Here is a 21,137-nt window from a genome sequence, read left to right on the forward strand (position 1 = left end):
AGTGGAGGATGCCCCTTTCCTCCTCCTGGTCCCCCAGCCCCGTGCAAAGTGAGCTGGAAAAAGTTGTGCCCGGGCCATGGCGGCCAGGGCTGGAGAAAGGAACGAAGGCAAGCAGGGAAGTGACCCGGGGCCTCCTTACCTTGTCCTTGGGGCCGAGGTTCTGCAACACCTCTTTGCCGGTGGCGCTCCGGATCTCTACCCCGGCAGGGGCGGGGGACGCGGGCGCGGGCTCCCTGCTCTCTTCCTGGCCTTGGCCCCTGCGCGGGGTGTCCCGCTCGATCACGGGCCGACTCCCCGATCCTCGGTCGCTGCCCTGGCCGCTCCGAGGAGTCTTCGCGCCCCGCTGCCCCACGCTGAGGGCATCGAAATCCAGTGTCTTGCTCTCGAAGGCGCCCTCCACGTTGCAGAACATGCCGCCGTATTTCTGCCGCGGGACCTGGTCCGTGGTGCCCGGCCTGGCCAGGTACACGGGCAGATCGTCTTCGTGGGAGCTGTCCCAGCCCCTCCGGCCCGAGGCCATGGTTCAAGCGCGAAAGCGGCCCGCGGGTTTTTCTTCCCCAGAGGCGGAAAGGGCAGCTGCCGGCAGCGTGCGCCGAGCCACAGTGACTGGGGCGGGAGGAGGCGCCTGAGCCTTCGCGCCAGAGGCGGCAGTGCTGCTCCGATTCCTGCCTGTCCCTAGCGAGCCAGCGAGCCACACAGCCAGCTAGCGCGCGGCGCAGGGGCCCAGAGTAGCGGCGCGCTTGGCTCACTCGCCGGACTTCTCGCCCGGCCGCACCTCCTCACGCACCCCCAACCCTAACGTGGCCTCCCGGGCTGACGCAGCGTCGGTGCCCATCACAATCACAAACCAAACTTGGCGCGCGCGCACACGCACACACAGGCGCACACTGCCCGATCGCGCAACAGCCTTGCTTCACACACTTTCGTGCAATTTAGACGTCTCAGAAATGTTCACACTCCAGCACTTGACTGCTTCACCCACACTAACTCCCTAGTTTGCCTCACAAACACAAAGCTTTCTGACGTCCCTCGTGCACAAAAACCCAGCTGACCCGGGTGGATTCATCTCAAAGCCAAGTCCTGATTTACAACTAACACATAGAAACTCAAATTTACAACAGACTCACAATCCTACCCAGAACCCCGGACTTGCATCATCCTGATCTTTAGGATGACACTCATAACTACACCCAGTTCTAGAATGTGCCTTGCAAACCCACACTCTCACATAAAGTCCTGAATTGGCTTACACACACACAACACAAACACATACACGAGAGAGAAGCCCTCTTACTTCATTGAGAGTCACAAAAGCTCTTTGACTCACATAAGCCCTTTCTTAGCTTCCGTATAATATCCTAGAATTTGCTTTTTACCACCCCAATTTGCCTCATTTCAGATCTCTCTCACACACACACACACACACACACACACACACACACTCTTAGATTTTTGCCTTGCAAAGCACTCTTCATTAATGCTCTGTCCCTCATACAACAAACCCCAGATTTTAATCTCACACACTGACACAAGTCCAGGTTTACCTCAGTCGGAACCGATACTTAAATTCACACCTAAGCCCAGATTTACTTCAAAAATCACACAACCAAAGACTTCGCTTTTCATGTCACCTCAGATATATGCAGACTTTACTTATGTACATCTATGCTTTCATAACCTCATTCTCTTCCCTATATCCACCCACGTATAATCTGACGCAGACTCTGCCACATAAACAGAATCCACAAACTACATACCTTACATCATATCTGCACACACCACCTAAACCCAAAACCTGGGGTGCCGGATTTAACTGGGCTCCCTCTCAGAAAGTCACTCATTTATTTATTTAGTCAACCAACATAAATCAGGTACCCACTATGGCTTTCACAAGATACTGGAGCAATAGTGTCGAACAAGGGAGATGGGCCTGTCCTCACCAAGAATGTAGTCTATTACCACCCATCTAGGTAGCACAGTTGTTCACTGTTCTGCTCAACTTACTGAACTTTGTTTATTTTGTGAACTAAACACTCCCCCTCCCAAGCACAGACACATACATGCTAAGCTCCATGAAGGCAGAGATCTGGTCTGTTCAGTTCACCTTTGTATATCTTGTGCCCAGAACATCTACAGGCACTTGATACATTCTTTTTGAATAAATGGAGGATAACAATAACAACGACAGCAGCATCAGAAAATGTTTATGGAGTTATTGCTATGTGCCAGCCATTATTATAATTGTTTCACATATATTAACTCATTTGATGCTCATAAGCATATGGCCGGCTTCTTTGTGCACATAGACATACTCTTTGAAGGCATCTGCATAGAATTTGATGAACTGAACCTTTGAACTCTGATTTTGGAGTGGAACAAAGGCTCTGGAAACTGGAATGTCAGTCTCAGTTCTGTGACAGCCACAAAAAATTGAGGAATGGAAGTTGGCCTGAACTTAGATCAAAGACAGGTATGTTGACACAATTTAAACCTATCCCCTGGCCAGGCGCGGTGGCTCACACCTGTGGAGGCTGAGGCAGGTAGATCACCTCAGGTCAGGAGTTCAAGATCAGCCTGGCCAACACGGTGAAACCCAATCTCTACTAAAAATGTAAAAAATAGCCGGGCGTCGTGGCACCCGCCTGTAGTCCCACCTACTTGGGAGGAGGCTGAGGCAGGAGAATTGCTTGAACCCAGGAGGTGGAGGTTGCAGTGAGCAGAGACTGCAGCACTGGGCTCAAGCCTAGGCGACAGAGCAGAATTCCATCTCAAAACAACAACAACAACAAAAACCCTATCCCCAGTGAAGAGAAAGCCACTTGCTAAACTGCCTGTGCTCTACCAGAATTATTTATGACTTCTTAAGCTGACTTCCTCTGGGCAGCTGCTCCTTCTTAACAAATGCTGGTTGGTGATGGACTCAGAATTTCCTGTGAGTGCTCCTTCAGAACAATTACAGTTAAGGCTTATCCAGGTTTTATTAGTTTCCGGCTCTGTGCTAAGGACATCCAGGCAGTATCTTAATTAATCTTAGTAACCTTACCTGTCCGGTACTAGCATTTCTTTTTGTTCGAGACAGCATCTCACTCTGTCACCCAGATGGGAAAGGTGGGAGTGCAGTGGCCCGATCACAGCCCATGGCAGCCCTGACCCCTGGGGCTCAACCAATCCTCCTACTTCAGCCTCCTGAGTAGCTGAGACTACAGAGATGTGCCACCATGCCCAGCTAAACTTGTACTTTTTTCAGAAACAGAGTTTCACCATGTTGCCCAGGCTGGTCTTGAACTCCTGAGCCCGAGCCATCTGCCCACCTTGGCCTCCCAAAGTACTGGGATGACAGAAGTCAGCCACTGCATCTGGCCTATTGTTTCTTTTCTACTAATGAGGAAGCAGAGGCTCTGAATGAATGTCCAAGTTACAAAAGAGTCATAACTTGAAGCAAGATACGTGCAGAGTCTGTTTACTTTGAGAGAGGGCACATTCTGAATGTAGACACACACTTTTATGTGCATATTTGCGTGGGAGCATGGGCATACAAACAGAACTTCATAGTTGTACGTGCGCCCCATTGTTATAGCTGCATTGCCTCACCACTATGTCTGATGCAGTGTATAGGCACAATAATTACATTTGTTGACAAAGTATCACATTTAAAAATAACAGTTACATGTACACATATGTGTTTAATTAAGAAAGTACAGCAGCCTATTAAAATTTTAGAAAGACTAAAATGGGAACTGCTGATCTGGCTCCAGTTCTGCAGCTATGTGGCTTTAGGCAAGTGTCCGGCTTAACCTATTTGTGTTTTTCTCCTTCATGTTTGCCTCCCACTGAATAGGATTATTATGGACTTCATTCCTTGAGCAACCCATTGTGCTTAGAATTTCATAAACATTGCCTTAACCTTCATAAGAACCCCATAAATCTGAAGTGATGATTATTTCCATTTTATCTATGGAGAAAATGAGCCTTAGTGAAGTTCAGTTCCTTCCCTGAAGTATCACAGTTAGTACTTCAAACTGGAATTCAAACTTCCCACTAGCTGATTCAGACAGAATCTGTGCTCTTAAAAAAACACCCATAATAGATCTCTGTCATGAGGATCCAGAGAAGTAATAAATGGGAAGCCCAAAATTAAGGTGCTATGGAATGAAATATCTCTAAGTGCCCCAGTTGTTCTTGGACAGAAGTTAACTTTGGTTAAGGCAAACACTCACATAAGGAAATATCAGACCACTCGACTCCAAGCAAAGGTATTAGCCCCATGAACACATGGCAATTTTGTCATGTCCCTTTCTAGTAAGATAGAGGATATATTATTTGTGACAATCACAAATATAAGAGCAACAGTATGTCTATAGATACTGTAAGTCAGACCACCCAGGGAAGGGGTTATCCCATATAATGTACAAACAGCAAGCTATTTCTGTAATGTGGGCAAGAAAATAGTGCTTTGAACTTGTCACACACCAAATCAAATTTGCATTTCCTGTAACTGAAGTAAATCATATGCCACTTTGTATTGAGATGACTTGTGAAGTGAGCACATAGCATATCTGATTATAACTCTAGGAAAACGTACTCCGGAGGCATCTTCTATTACCTCTAGATCAGCAGAAGGCAGAAACTCCTCCCCAGAAAGCAATGATATGCATCAAGCAATCCTGATATGGCAGCACACAGAATATATTTTATGCAAAAATAAATTGCATTGCGGGCCGGATGCGGTGGCTCACGTTTGTAATCCCAGCACTTTGGGAAACCGAGGCGAGCGGATCACGAGGTCAGGAGATTGAGACCATCCTGGCTAACGCGGTGAAACACCGTTTCTACTAAAAATACAAAAAATTAGCTGGGCGTGATGGTGGGCGCCAGTAGTCCCAGCTACTCCGGAGGCTGAGGCGGAAGAATGGCGCCAACCCAGGAGGCAGAGCTTGCGGTGAGCCGAGATCGCACCACTGCACTCCAGCCTGGGTGACAGAGCGAGACTCTACCTCAAAAAAAAAAATTAAATAAATAAATAAATAAATAGCTTTTTTTTTGAGATGGAGTTTTGCTCTGTCGCCCAGGCTAGAGTGCAATGGTGCGATCTCAGCTCACTGCAACCTCCACCTCCCGGGTTCAAGCGATTCTCCTGCCTCAGCCTCCCAAGTGGCTAGGACTACAGGCACCCACCACCATGCCCAGCTATTTTTTTGTATTTTTAGTAGAGATGGGGTTTTGTCATGTTGGCCAGGCTGGTCTGGAACTCCTGATCTCAGGTGATCTGCCTGCCTCGGCCTCCCAGAGTGCTGGGATTACAGGAATGAGCCACTGCGCACAGCCACATTGCATTCTTATAAGGCAAGGTCTACCCAACAGAAGATAAAATTTTAGTTCTCACTAAGGTTATGCCTCTATTCTCAAAATAAGAAGAAAATAGAGGAGTTATACAGTTTACCTTGACTCATCAGTTAATTTAAATAATTCTAATCAAAACCTACCCTCTTTCTTTTCTTTCTTTGAGTTGCAGGAATTTGAACCTACATTATCTTGTCCCGATTTTGATGGACATAGAGATTAGAAATCTAATTTTTCATGGAGAGATGCCATATATAAATAAGGCAGTGTTTACAAAATGTTCAGCATTCTGTCTGGCATACAGTAGGTGCTCAATAAATATTAGTCTCTCATTTCCTAAGAGTATAGATATATTATTAATATCACAGAGACTTTGCAATGAGCTTGATGGTGTTCTGTAACTTTAACTTTGCAGGATTTTATGGAACAAGTTGATACTCTAATAATGCTGGATATGTATGTTAAAAATTACTGTCATTTTCCATATACCTCCATCATACCCTGTGAATTTTCCTGGCAGGCCACTATTTAATTTCAGCTCAATATTTGGTGAACAAAGTGTTAATTTTGACAAAGCCACATTTAAGCCAATAGTTACAAACCTAAAACCTAAAAACAAGTTGTTCTCAAATATATGCACAATGTTAAAACAAGGTTATAAAATATTTTCAATCTTAATTGTACATGCAGAAAAAATCTGCTTTTATAATAATATATACATGTAGGGGAAAAACCTACAAGAATATATATCAAAGTATTAGCAGAGTGTAACCCATAGGATTACAGGTAAGTTTTAGTTTCTTCCTTCATGCATTTCTATATTTTTTGAAATCTTTATAGTAAGTGTGAGTTACATTTATAATCATAAAGAATGTTATTTTTAAATAGGTGTCCAGGATGTTGTTTTAGATAGAAATATATTTACTGAGCATGGTAAAAATTGCCAATGGAAAATTATTGACCCAAGCTTTTATCTCCCTACTCGATTAGGCAGATATATTATCTAAAGTGAAAAACAAAAATAAAATAAAATCAGGCCTCTCATCAGAGTCAAATTGTCACCTCGTGCAAAGTATTTCAGCAGTTGGACAGCTGAGTGGGAAAATGATCATTATGGTGAGAGTGTGAAATGAGGGCTTACAAATGTCCTCGAGGTAAATCCTTTCCACCAAAGGATTAGTTAATAGGACATGACATAATCACCTTTCTGGTGGGGAGTTGTTGGGGTTTCCTTCCCAATTTTATACACTGAGCATCTCTCTTTGATTTTAATATTCTCAAATGTTCAAAAGCCAGTTCCAAAAACAGAATTTTCTTTGGCCCTAAGTGGGAAGAAGATAAATTTTAAAGTAGTTGCTAACCAATATGATAACAGAGATATTCATTTCAAATGCTCTAATCCTCTAGTTTCCTTGATGCAGGCTCACAGGTGCAATTTAATCTCCTAAATGAAAATCTCTAAGTAAGGGCCAGACAATAAAGCGAGTTACAGGATGTAACAAGAAAAAAAAAAAAGCCAAGCCTATGACTTGTCCCACTTTATTGCCAATCAAAATGGCTCAAATGTTTCCAAGATTTTTTAAATGTACCGTTATTTTTCCAGTTACTGTTTATGTTTTTTGCCCATTTACAAAATATTCTTATTGGTTTTACATTATTTTTATAACGATCTCATCCTGATTATTTAAAATAAAATGATTCTCTCTTACCTGTTACTATTCAAAGATAAAAATAACAATAACATATTCCTTGTTTATCACTCCCTTCCTTCCTCCCTCCCTCCCTTCCTTCCTTCCTTTTCAATGAAAATTTGAAAGTCCAGAAAAGCAGAGAGTAATTTAGCAAACGCCCATGTACTCACAGTCTAGTTAACTTTTCATCGTATTTTCATATGTTTTTAGCTAATAAAATATCACAGAGTTCAGATATTCTTGGTACCCCTTTCCTTTTCTCTTTTTCTTGTTCTCTCTGAATAACAACCACTAACCTATACTAATCATTCACATTCTTCTAAAGTTTGCTATCTATTGGAAACTGATCCATTAATTGGGATTTTTAAGCTTGTTTTCCTTACCAGATAAGTTATCGTCTTAGTTTAATTATTTGCATTTGAGAATAACCCTTGGCCAATAATGATGTACGGAAGTCCTTCACTCCTGGAAAGCTGAGGCTTACAACAATAACATCAGGTTTTCCCCTCCTAAAATGAAAGTAATCATAATTCATACCAGGGCAGAAATTCAATCCAAATTCTAAAAGATGTGTCTTCAGAACTCTGTGCTTCTTGATCAACCAATAGTGTGTTTGAGACAGGCTAGAAAACCAACTATTTTTCTCTTATTGGGAATATTGTTGTTACTATGAAGCTTAAGTGGCTCAAGAAACTTAGACTTAACATTTAAAAGGATACCTTTGATTTTAGTATTCCCTTGAGGCTAAACTAAGTAATGCACAAAGAAAGGTAGTCAAGTAAGATGACAGTCTAAAAAGAGAAGCTCCTTTCATTCCAGACAGAAACTTGCTGACTCCAGAGATGAGGGCACATCCTGGCTCCAATATAAGCGGCAAACAGGCCAGGGTACAAATGACAATACTGAAAGATATGAGAGGGAAAAAATTGAAATATGGCGAATAATTCTTTCATTGAGAATTTTTTGGTTATGCATACATTCAGAAACCACAAATGCATTGATAATGCCTTTTTAACCCAATGCTTTTGTCTGATTTTATTTTTTGGTTAATAAATAATTCCCTGTCCAGGCAGCTCCCTGGAATGCCTTATTCCTCCAGATCTTTCCTAATTAAGATGAAGGGATTGGAAATAGGATCCCTTCAATGTTTCTAAGTTTTTAGAATAATCTTTTTATATTAGATACATGAAGAAAATATGTTCAGACAATTAGTCCAATTGTGTAGCTCCACTTTCCATGTCTTATTAAGAAATATCACAGTATTTATGTGGAATGAATGAGAAAAGCAAGGGATCAGAAGTCAGAAAATCTGGACCAGAATTCTGAGTCCACCACTAACTGAGTGAATTTGGGGGAACTACACAAGCTCTTTATTTCTCTTCCCTTATCAACAAAATGAAAATAAAAAGCTGTGGTGCTGAAAAAAATGTGAGATGTTTTATGCCAGGTTGTAACTGTTCTTTACAAATGTTGTTTTATTTGCTTCAGTGCCTGGCCCCAATTTCCGTGATCAACAGGTAAGCAATAAACACATGTTGAATTAGTGTTATCTAGAATTTTTGTTTTTCAGTGGTAGAACTCTATGTAGTATGTAGGGAATGATTACTAATCAGTCTTAGGTGTTACCAAAGTTAAAAATGTATTTTGGGAAACCAAATCAGATTACCTTCTATTCTAATCATAAAACTCTTAGACATTTGTCCCCTGAAGACACCCTTAGATAAAAGGTGTAGCCAAATGCATGTATAAAACTTACATAAAAATATACTAAAAATAATAAGATATAAATATATTTTTAAATGATTAATTTTTTAGCAGAGCTCATATTAGAATTTACTCAACTTTGATTATGCAGTGTCTAATAATTTATTGAATAATTCTTAATGTTGGCTGGCCACTAGGAATTGTTTTAACATTTAACATTTAAAGTACAATGTTAACTTGCTGAAGTGTTTATTTTTTATCAAAAAAATTCAATATGACCATACACTCAAATAATATACTACAAAATGATTCGTTTTACCAGTAGGGAATTTTTGGCTGTAAATGTTACACCTGTGAAAATATACATTGCAGTCTTTTGCAATAGGTTGATTAATTAGTTGTTGGAGTAACTAGAGCATATTAAGATCTGACTAATCTAAAATTCATAAAATCAAACATGTATTAAATATATGTTAGGAACATTTGTAATAGAAAACCTAGGGTTAAATACTATGCAAATATTATACTGGATTATTTGTCTGGTGCAGTGTTTTATCTGTAATATAATAATTTATCTATAATTTATTTTAAAATTGTAACTAAATATCAATTCTCAAACTAAAATATTGAGTGACTTAAGAGGTGGGGATAGGATTTACAAGTTGTCTATGGTCTTACAGTAAGTCTGGTGGATATAGGCCTTGGCAATTACCCTTGTACAAAATAAAATAAGAATATAATATTGTTAAGTGGATTATTCATTGTTAGGGATATAATTGTTGACATTGGCTGGCAAGTTTATAATTACTTATTAAAATTCAATAATCAGTAATTGAAATATAATCATAAATCATATAATGATGATTAATTTCACCATCTGGATTTTTACAACCAATAATTTTTACATCTGGATTCTGAGAAGTCTTTAATTCAGGAAAAAGCGTACATGAAAATTTCCCACGAGGAAAATAGATCGAATTTTATTAAAAATGTAACTTTCCCGTTGTTTCTTTCCTTTCTGGCTAAAATCTACTATAAAAATAAAACTCTCCCTAGATTTTGGTATACCTGATGACATAGCAATCAAGTTTGCTTGTTTGTTTTTTCCTTTGAAGACATTGAATAAAATCCAAGAACCACTTAGAAATTTGTTCTTGTAAAGAACTTTTGAATTAACCTTATTCAGCCTTTCTTAAAAAAAATACTCAGCTTTGACTATGTGATATCTAACAATTTGCTTAATAATTCTTAATGTTGGCTGGTAACTAGAAATTGTTTTAATACTTAAAGTACAATGTTAACTTATTAAATTGCTTATTTCTTATAAAAAATTCAATATTACCACACACTCAAATAATATACTATAAAATGACTAGTCGTAAAGAAGGAATTTTTTGGCTCTAAAAATTGCACCTACAAAAATATATATTGTAGTTTGGTTTTTGACTAATTGTGTTTTTTTTGTCCTAAAATAATGTAAATGCTAATGAGCCAAGTTCACACTCCCCAAATGCTGAGCCAAGTTCACGCTCTCACAGCTAAAAGGAGAGGAGGACCCTGCTAGAATAACAAAAGGGAAACAGCCCATTTAGTCAATTCATTACATATTTATTGAGCACTTATTTTGTGCCAGGGAATATGCAAGGTGTTGTGGAAGTTTGCAATACAATAGATAAGACAAGTATTCCAATACAATGCTGCTCAGACTGTAATAAGTGTTGTCACAAGAGGAAAAGGGAGCTACAGATGAAAGCAAACCACATACAATGAAGAATGAGTGGGATTTTAACAGAGGACGATGGATGACATCATTCCTGGCATAGTGGGAAATGCTGGGAGAACAGTGAGCAGACCTGCTTGGCTGGAGAGCACAATGCTGTAGCTATAGGGTAGCAACGGATAGGGCCAGGAAGATTAGATAAGAGCTCGAATGCGGGGGACCCTGAATAAAAGGCAAAAAGTTTCCAAATTTCAATGTCCAAACGGTTTTATTGGAGCACAGTCATATCTATTTGTTTACGTATTGCCCACAGCTGCTTTCAACCTGCAACAGCAACAGGGTTGAATAATATCAACAGAGAATATATGGTTCACAAAACTGAAAATATTAGCTGTCTCACCCAGCACAGCAAAAGTTTGCCAACCCTTGATCTACAGTGTATACAGTTTGGTATCTGTGTAGTAAAATAGATTCTCATAGATTCTCACATCTATCACCTCTGGGCATGTTTATACAGTCTGAGCAGCATTGTATTGGAATACCTATCTTATCTATTGTATACATGCAGCAGCCTTTTTTTTTTTTTTTTTTTTTTTTTTTGAGATTGAATCTTGCTCTGTCACCCAGGCTGGAGTGCAGTGGCATGATCTCGGTTCACTGCAGCCTCTGCCTCCTGGGTTCCAGCTATTCTCCTGCCTCAGCCACCTGGGTAGCTGGGATTACAGGTGCACACTACCACGCCCAGCTAATTTTTGTATTTTTTAGTAGAGACGGGGTTTCACCATGTTGGCCAGGTTCGTATCGAACTCCCGACCTCAGGTGATTCGCCCGCCTTGGCCTCCGAAAATGCTGGGATTACAGGCACGAGCCACTGTGCCCGGCCATGGCTGCAGCACTTTTAGAGGGCAGTTTGACAATAGATATCAAAGGCCTTAACATAGTCAAGAAATCTGCATGTTACTTTGCATCCTTCAGGTGATTCTGCTGCAGGTGGTTCTGAAACCACATTCTAAAAAATAATGTTCTCTGGTGTCTCTACTTTGAGACTCTTTCTATTGAAAATCATTTTACAATACGTGTTACTGGTGCTTTCTAACTTGGAGAAGATTCCTAGGTCACACTTTCCTGCTAGTGCTGGTGTAGGTGAAGTATCTTCAGTAAGGAACTGTTCTTTCAGCACCATGACCTTCAGCCCCTTTTAACTGCAGTTCACACACCTGAATGCAGTCTGGAATTATGGGTCCCTCTTCAAAGAGCAAATCCTTAGAACTCAGAATTCTCTATTTTAAATGGTAAATATCCTCATATTGATTGCAAATCTTACAACTTTGGATTCGTCTTAATTTCATCAGAATATTCAGACTGGTTTTAGATTTTTAAATTTTCCTTGAAGACTGTGTTCTGACCCTCCTTTGAGAAGCAAAAACTTACAGGTTCACAGTCAGGAAACATATTCTACACATAGTTCTTATTGTATAGTATCTTGTCTTAGTTTTATTGTTTTTTAAGCTGGAAAACTTTGCTTTAAAATTCAATGTTAATTCCAGAAATTCCAGAGAGTTTAAACTGTGTTCCTTGTGTTTAGAAGGACATACACCAGCCTGTGCAACATAGTTAGACCCTCATCTCTACCAAAAAAAAATTTTAAAAGTAGCTGGCCATGGTGATGTACTACTGTAGTCCCAGCTACTCGGGAGGCTGAGGTGGGAGGATCGCTTGAGCCCAGGAGGCTGAGGCTGCAGCAATTATGCCACTGTAGTCCAGCCTGGGTGATAGAGAGAGACCCTGGCTCAAAAAAGAAAAAAAAAAAGGACATACATACAATCTAGGCTGAGGTTAGCAATTTAATTTATCCAGTTGCTCCCTGTTTCTAAAGCTGAAGCAAACTGATGTTTTAGCTAATATTTCTTTTTGTCCAAAGGCAAAGCTTGAGAATGCTTAGGAAAGGCTAATAAATGAAAAAGCAAAGAGGAAGTTACTGGTTAAGTAAAACAGTCTATATGTTTCTGCCATCTTGTACCAAACAACTTTTGTTCCACTTCATGGAAGCTGACAATGCAGGGGTTTGAATTCACATGAGGTGTAATCAAGGTGGTCCAGTGTGGATTACAAAAATCAGATGTACAATATTTTAAAAGAGGTTTTTATACGGATTCAGCCTATGTAGGCATGTTGTTACGCACATCTAATGCATCAGTCACTGTAGGAGCTCTCAACATCACGGGAAAGACAAACAAATGAAACGAAAATGAAACGAAATGCAAATGAAAATATAGCCTGCTAAATAGTACCAAAAGGGTCAGCCCAGACACAAGACACATAAAGCCATCTCTAGAGGGTAAGGGAAAGTGACTTCTGAAGAACGAGTAAGGAGAAGAAAAGTGGTATTGAAGGCACACACTACAGAAAAGAAGAAAAGAAGATTCTATGTAGGACACTAGTGGCAAGAAATAGCTTGGCTGGTTCTTGGAATTGCAAATAGTTTCCTATGAGCAGAGTGGGAGAAGCAGAGTGTGAAGAGTACAGTGAATAGACATGATATATGTAGGTGAGTATGTACATATAATTTTGAACATGCAAGAATATTGTATTAGTTTAAAAATAAAAAATGTGAAAAGTCTAGAAAAGGTGGTTCACAAAGGAACGATAGGCATAAACGTACTCAGTGCCTGGCAATTCCTCAATAAATGTCAGCTATTTTAGTAATGCAAGTGTGCAATTTAGGTTTTCTGAGATAGGATACTTTATTTGCTCTCCAATTTGATCTGGAACAAAGAGCAAAATCTGGGTGGGACTTAATTTGTCTTGTGGGTCAAGAAGGAATTTGATGTAATGGCTAAGAGCCAGACTGACTTGGATTCAAATCCAGGTGTTAAATATTAGTTCTGTGCCCATGGGCAAGTTTTTAAAACCCCTCTAAGCTCGTTTTCTCATCTGTAAAATGAAGATAATAATGTCTCATTCGCAGAGCTGTTGTGAGGGTTAAATGTAATAATATATGTGAAATAATTAGCACAAATTGACTGGTGCAGAGAAAGCATGCAAAATGGTTGCTCGTGTGATTACAAAAGGAGATAGAGGACATGTGGTGGAGATTGGGGAACATTCCCAGAAGATGCATGGTGATAAGGACAATTGTCTCAGCTGGATGTGAATTCATCTTGCTGTGGCGAGTCTGTTTGTAAAGAAGAATAATCCCATGGATGAATAGGCAGCCAGCCAAGATGGCTTGATCCTCCTCATTGGGTCCAGCCAGGAAATCTGTGTGTGAGTAGAATGTGAATCACCTGCTTACTGTAAATTAATTATTATTATTCACTCAGCAAAGAGGAAAAGATGCTTGGTCAGAATTAATCATCTAAAAAACCGTTATTTTAAATTCATTACATTTGAATATGGTAATGAGACATTTGTCACTTTTATAACTCTTTGTGGGGGAGGGTGTCTGTTGTAGGATAGAAAAGGATTAACATATAATTTTTAGACTGTGCCTTTTTTTTCTTTTCCATATTTATTAAAGCCTAATATAATATTTGTTATATATCCCCACTTTACAGACAAGAAAACAGGCTTCGAGTTTGAAGTGAATTACAAAGGAACCACATTATTCTTAAGAACATGAAATGGTGTTAAAAATTCACATCTTTCTGACTCTAACCAATGGTTCTCATGTTAGAATCGCTAGAACTTTTTATAACTATTGAAACGCAGGGGCTGCTCCTAAAGGTTCTGACTGAGTTTTTCAGAGGTAAACAACTCCCAAATATGACATTCCTTGGTCGAAAGCAACCTCCCTTTTAAAGGCTTGTTATGTATGTGAGTTAAACATTTTCAATATGAATATGCTGAACTGGGAAACTGAACTGAACAATAAATGGATCTTTTTTTTCTCTCCTTTGCTTTAGTCAGTTCAGGGCATTTGAGAAACAGGTTAAAAGCAGAGAAAATGAATCCAACTATTTATGCCATATTGAGGGAGGGGGGAACAGTTTTTCTCCCCCCTGACCTTTATGATGAGTCATTGATAGCCTTACTGTGGTGACTTTTTAGCCTCATCAGAGAACAAATCCCTCCAAACATTCTAAATAATCAGAACATTATCTCACACTTGAATGTACTTGGTTCACATCACTTAACCAGTTGACCTTGGAGGCTTACTACTCCAAATGAAAGATGAACCAATTTATGTTGATTTTTTATGTCACTGAATAGACAAGAATTTTGAAAAGTGGTCTCTTGTTGTCCTGTAAAATTGCAATGATCATATACTCTTGTAGCTCCCTAGAATCACCCTCTCTCTCTTTCCCTCTATTGCACTTACTTACGCCAAGTGCTAGCCTTGGAGGAGAGATAGAACAAAGGGTGACTCAAAATTCATTCTTTATTCAAGTGCCTCCATTGCTCAATGACTGGAGAAAATTATTCCATTTTTTAAATCTTCTAAAGCAATGAGTCTTAAAATTGGTGTAATCCTAAATCTTTTTATGTAGTTATCAAAAGTAAAGTAACCAGAAGTACTTATTAAGATATATATGATATATATGTATGTATATATGTATATGATATATATGATACATATATATCATATATATATAAAGTATATATACTTTAAACATTTAGCTCTCTTGACCTCTCCAGGCTTATGAAGTCATAATTAAGAAAACTGAGAGCTTGGCACAGTGGCTGACGCCTGTAATCCCAACACTTTAGGAGACCAAGGTGGGAGGATTGAGCCCAACAGTTTGAGATCAGCCTGGGCAACAGGGCAAGGCCTTGTCTGTACAAAAAATTAAATTTGCTGGGTGTGATTGCACACAACTGTAGTCCTACCTACTCAGGAGGCCGGGACAGGAGAATCACTTGAGCCCAGGAAGGTTGAGGCTGAAGTGAGCCATGTTGGTGCCACTGCACTTCAGCCTGGGCAACAGAGCAAGACCCTGTTTCAAAAAAAAAAAGAAAGAAAAAAGAAAATTGACACTATGTGAAAAAAATAAATATGATTTTCATCTTTTACCTATGGATATGAGGAGATAAAACAGACTATTCAAAAGTGAAATTATGCATTAAAATCTTTTTTCATTTGTTGTGATTTAGAAAAGACAAAAGCAGTCTAAAAAATCCAAAAAACAAAAACAGAGCAAAACAATCTATCACCCCTATGCATAAAGAATGCAAGCACTGTGATTGCTTCCCTGAGATACAACTTCTTTCCACTGCCCATAATTTGCAAATAGCAGTGTGAATGCAGGTAAACATTGCTCCTGCCATTCCAGCTTCCCATGTGAATCTGATGCTTCCTTGTTCTTCCTCTGTTTCGTGGGTTGTTTATTCTCATGTTTATCTTTGTCTTCCAGACAACCAATCAGAGATATCCATAAAAGAAATTACTATTATCTGGCCAAAAACGTAGCTGGTAAAATGTGAGGTTACGAAGGACTCCAAAATGACTCAGAAAATACACTGGCAGGAATTGGCTAGAAAGGATTCCATATTGGTACCTTGAAAATGGATTTCCCGAGACAAAAAAGTCCCTGATATTTGTGCCTCAGCCCCATTTTATATTGGGTGTCAGAGAAGAGATTTGTCAGAAATCCTGGGAGGGTGCGGTGGAGTAGAAGTGGAGGAGTGATGTCTAAAAGTGAGATAGAGAGAGACAGGATGGACTTGTCTGTCAATTAAGATCATTGGTTTGAAAATCCCAGGGTGAACATTTAAACGCCTTATTTGCAAAGTGGGACAAAAATTGCCCAATAATATCTCAAGAAGCTAGATTCTACTCCTTTTTATCAATTCAAACTTTTCTCCTGTAAATTAAACCATGGCTATGAATTTGAGACATGTGATTTGTAAAGTTTTGCTGTATTTAACCGCTAGAATTCAATGGGTTCCAGAATTTACTTACATGTCTCCTTACTGATTAATAATACACATAGATAATATTTATTGAACTCTTACTAATGTCGTGCCGGGCCTTTATTGACTCCAATAGGGATAGCACCATGTCCGAGGGGCCAAGGAAACCCAGAGCCAGTGAAGAAGACATAGGATCAGTTGAGGACTTTACATACAGGGAGGTCCAGGAGCAGAGGGCCCAGACAGGAAAACCACCATCGTTTGTAAAAAGGATGTAATTTATAAAGCATTTTTATTCAGCAACTTCCACCTAGCAATCACCATTCAACCCAAAACAAAGAGACCCATTTCTCTCTATGGCCTGCATTACAAAAATATGGGCCAGGAGTTTGGATGTCCTTCATAGATTGGAAATGAATCTCCCGGTTGGCTGTTCCTGGATCCCTTAGCTCAGAACTTCAAAGACACATTCTTCTTAGACCACAGAGTCATTCTCAGTGTATGCTTAAATTACTGCTGTCAGGTGTGTCTGCTGTAAAACTGTATGTTACATGTAATTTGATGTACTCATGTAATCCTTACAACATCCCTGTAAAATAAGCAGTATTATCTCCTCTGCAGCACAAAAGGGGTAAGTAGCTTGCTTCAGGTCATAGAGCTCAGGGAGGAAAAAAGTGTTAGATCTTGAACCTGGGTGTCTGACTCCAGACCTCTATTCTTAACTACTACACTATTTCCTGAACTCATATCTATGGGGATTTTCCTCTGTGTACTTTGATGAGCTGAGCAACTCAGTGTAATTCAGCCTTGTTAAAATATAATTTTCGAAAACAGGTAAAATCATGATTCTCATATAGACTTAAAAAAGGATATGTGTTAAGAATTTTATTTAACAAAGTAATGAGAAAAATAGAGTTGTGTTAAAAATCAGTAAAATGATAAAACAGACACATTTATAGATCAGGAATACTGAAATGAATGTGCAAATATAGGCAAGAGTGAACTCTCCCACAATGAAAGTTGGAAATCATTTGAAGCTCTACTGAATAGAATTTGCATGTCTGTAGACAAGAATTATTTGACATTGCTATTATTTTTCTATAGCTTACAGAATTGTAGTTCCCATAGAATTGGAACAAGAGAACACTAGAAAGACGTGCTATAGACAATACATAGTTGTTCACTGAAGTGCAAATTTTTCCCTACAATACTTGTAATTCTCCCTTGCTCCTTAAACTCAGGAAGACTTCTATACCTGATAAGTATAAAAGGTATTTGGGGAGATAGGCATGAATAAAAAAGTCTTAAAAACTACCAGAACAGAAATATATAAATACTTTCCATAAGGCAGAATGTTAAAGAATATAATAAAGAAAGGAGCAGTTCATTCGGCTCTGGGGATCTACTGGAATTTCTGTATAAGGGGCATTTAGGAGAGGCAGTTGAGTTGGAAGAGGGGGCTGGAGGCTATCCTGAAGTCGATTTTAGATACCACTTTACATAAAATTAACAGAGTGTAGACTATCTTTTTTAAAGAATGGGATTGGGTTTGGCAGAGACCATAAAACTCCGAAAGCTGTCTTGTGTACTGCCCTCGAAATCTAGAAAAGCTCTTTAGAGGAAACGACATTTAGGCAGCAGGAAAATGTGAAAGTGCTATCCAGAGAGAGGGGCATCTTGATCCAAGGTATAGAGACTAAAGAGAGGGGAGGCGACTTCAGAATGGGAGTGATAAGAATGAGGCAGTAAGAGAAAGAGTCTGCCTCAAAACCAAGTGCTCCCTGAGCCTACACAGGTCAAGGTACCTACTGCTTTCTGTTTCCTTTGACAAGGACTTTAAAACCAGGATCTTCTTCTGTCTTAAAGCCAGAGCCTTGGTCCCATAAAAATAGATATTCAATGTGTATTTCCTATATGAACAAAGTATGGAAAAGAGAAGGAAGGAAGAAATAAATGAAGTATGGAACCAAATCTAGCTTTATCTAGGCCCTCTGTTTTTCTCCCCACTAAAATTTCCCAAGCTTTACTGTTTCAGGAACGCGCTCACTACAAAGAACCACCCTTCACTTGTGATTCAGTGGAGGCCCACCTCTACTCAGCCTCATGAGTCCCTTGTCTAATTTTCTCCATAAAATCATGGGCCCCTTCCTTTTCTTTGAAATATTCTTCATTAATAAACATTTTTCTTATTATAATATACTGAATAAAATCATCTTTTTAATCATCCCATGCATTTTGTCTTTCACAGTTGGAAAGAAGGGAGTTCAAGACCCAATCTCTGGGCTTGAAGAACCCTTCTGTGGATTAATACAGCACAAAGACATGCAAACCCTTAATTTGTTTTAACTGCATCCTTTTTATACACATGAAAGAGCAGGAACCATAGTGATGCAAATGCTTCTGATTATAACTTGGCCAAGAAAGAACTATTGTTGGTGGCTCTGGCATGTGTGCATCTTTGTCTTTGAAACCGGGCAAGTTCAGGGCCTTGTTTGAAGCTTCCCTTTTTGGGGAATAAGGCATATAATGGAGGGTGTTTTTCCTTTTCTCTCTTGGATGATGGGCTAGGGAAAAAAGATTTTAGTTGATTAAATTATGGCATCAGCAGAAAGACCGGTTTGTAGTGATAAATAGGCATGTGTTTATATTTATCCAATGAAAGTGTCCAAGATGTGGCTAGAAGTGGTTGTAAACAACAAAGCTACCTTTGGCCTACTTAAGGAAAAAACAAAATTAGGTAACTTATTGGAGGGATATCATTTAACTCAATCCTTAAAGAAAAAGTTGAAGTGTTAAGTGCCATTCTGGGATGTAGATAGTAGAAAATGAATGGGCGAGATGAATGAGCTCCTACTCCTTTCAGTGTAGATGTCCTTTTTCCAAAGACTCAAATTCCAGGAAGAGTGCATCTGATGGAGGCCTTGGATCACATGCTCACCCCCTAGGCAGAGAAGATCCTGATCAGTTGATTGATAGTTCTACAAGATTAGCCAAAGAGGGAGAAATTATGCAGCTAAATGGGGATGGGGGAGGACTGTTACTAGGAGTCAAGGATTTGGGGCAGGTAAAATAGTAGACTTTACATAGAATTACCAACATATGACCCAATGATTCAACTCCTATGTACATATATACCCAGGAGAAATGAAAACACACATTCACACAAAATCTTACACACAAGCGTTCAGAGTAGCATTATTCATAATAGCTATAAAGTAAACACAACTGAAATGTCCACCAACCAATGAATGGATAAACAAATGTGGTTTGTTCATGCAATGAAATATTATTCAGCCATAAAAAGGAACAACATATTGAGGAACTTTGAAAACATTATGCCAGGTAAAAGAAGTCAGACACAAAATGCCACATATTGTCTGATTTTATTTATATGAAATGTCCAGGATGGGCAAATCTATAGAGACAGAAAGTAGGTTAGTGATTGCTCAGCACTGCAGGAAGTAGGAGTAGGGTTGAAGGAGGGTGAGGTTAATATTGGCTGGTAATGGATATCAGTTTCTTTTAGGGGAAACAAAGCTGTTTTAAAATTATATTGTTATAGTTGCATCAACCATGGCAACCCTGTGAGTATATGAAAAAACATTAAATTGTATACTTTAATTGTGTGAAGTATGAATTGCTATAAAGCTGTTCATAAATAAGCAGCTTTATTATTACAATTATTGGAATGAAAAATTTGGTTGTGATTAAATTTATTGTTTTTACTTGTTGGGAAAGTAGGTAGAAGCTGCTGTGGTGTGATCTTCAGAGATGAGAAGTAAGGTCACTAGTTTGTTGCAGTTTCTGAAACATTAATTACTCCTTTATATTAGGGCATCATCTTTCTGTTAGAAACAGCTGGCCAGGCACGGTGGCTCATGCCTGTAATCCCAGCACTTTGGGAGGCTGAGGTGGGCAGAGCATCTGAGGTCAGGAGTTCGAGACCAGCCTGGCCAACATGGTGAAAGCATGCCTCTACTACAAATACAAAAATTAGCCAGTTGTGATGGCGCTCACCTGTAATCCCAGCTACTCAGGAGGCTGAGGCAGGAGAATCACTTGAACTCAGGAGGCGGAGGTTACAGTGAGCCGAGATTGCACCATTGCACTCCACCCTGGGACTCCGTCTCAAAAAAAAAAAAAAGAAAAAAAAGAAAGAAAGAAACTGCTACCACCAGGGTGGTTTCTTAGTTAGCATTAGAAGTCATCAAAAATAAGTGTGGATTATTCTTTCAGGCCTTTTCAAATGTGTCGACCTAACTAAAACATGCCCTATCTGGAATAAAGCTTACATGAGGCTGTGTGCAGTACTCAAAAAAATGCCTGCTAAGAAGTGAAAAAAAAGCCGGGCACAGTAGCTTATGCCTGTAATCCCAGCACTTTGGGAGTCTGAGGTGGGTGGATCACTTGAGGTCAGGAGTTCAAGACCAGCCTGACCAACATGGTGAAATCCCGCCTCTACTAAAAAAACAAAATTATCTTGGCGTGGTGATGTCTGTCTGTAATCCCAGCTACTTGGGAGGCTGAGGCAGGAGAATCATTTGAACTCAGGAGGAGGAGGTTGCAGTGAGCCAAGATCATGTCACTGCACTCCAGCCTGGGCAATAAGAGCAAAACTCTGTTTCAAAAAAAAAAAAAAAAGTGAAAAAACCTGAACTGCTGCCATTGATATACTATTGATATATTGATATATACTTGGTATAGAACTGAGGGTAAGTTCTTTTTCTTCTGTTGTCCTTAGTTTCCTCATCTGGAAACGGAAAGGGTCAAACTAGATCAGTGGTTCTCAGAGATTGGTTTCCCATTAATGGTTGTGATTTAATATTTTC

General features: G+C 39.4%; 1 protein-coding gene across 2 annotated transcripts in view; it reads right to left on the reverse strand.

Annotated features, from left to right (window-relative positions):
* The window catches only part of DPYSL3 (dihydropyrimidinase like 3), a 165,898-nt gene that overhangs the window by 114,065 nt on the left and 30,696 nt on the right, over window positions 1-21,137 (reverse strand). Inside the window, exon 1 of one of the 2 annotated variants that reach the window (XM_032158270.2) lies at window positions 140-730. The exons of the other annotated variant lie outside the window; for it this stretch is intronic. Within the exon in view, the coding sequence (XP_032014161.1) occupies window positions 140-520 (381 nt within the window). The 5' untranslated portion in view covers window positions 521-730. Of the gene's footprint in view, window positions 1-139; window positions 731-21,137 lie in introns of those variants that run through there. 2 annotated transcript variants of the gene reach the window in all.

Source organism: Hylobates moloch, unplaced genomic scaffold, assembly GCF_009828535.3.
Source record: "Hylobates moloch isolate HMO894 unplaced genomic scaffold, HMol_V3 SCAFFOLD_6, whole genome shotgun sequence".
NCBI classification, from domain to species: domain Eukaryota; kingdom Metazoa; phylum Chordata; class Mammalia; order Primates; family Hylobatidae; genus Hylobates; species Hylobates moloch.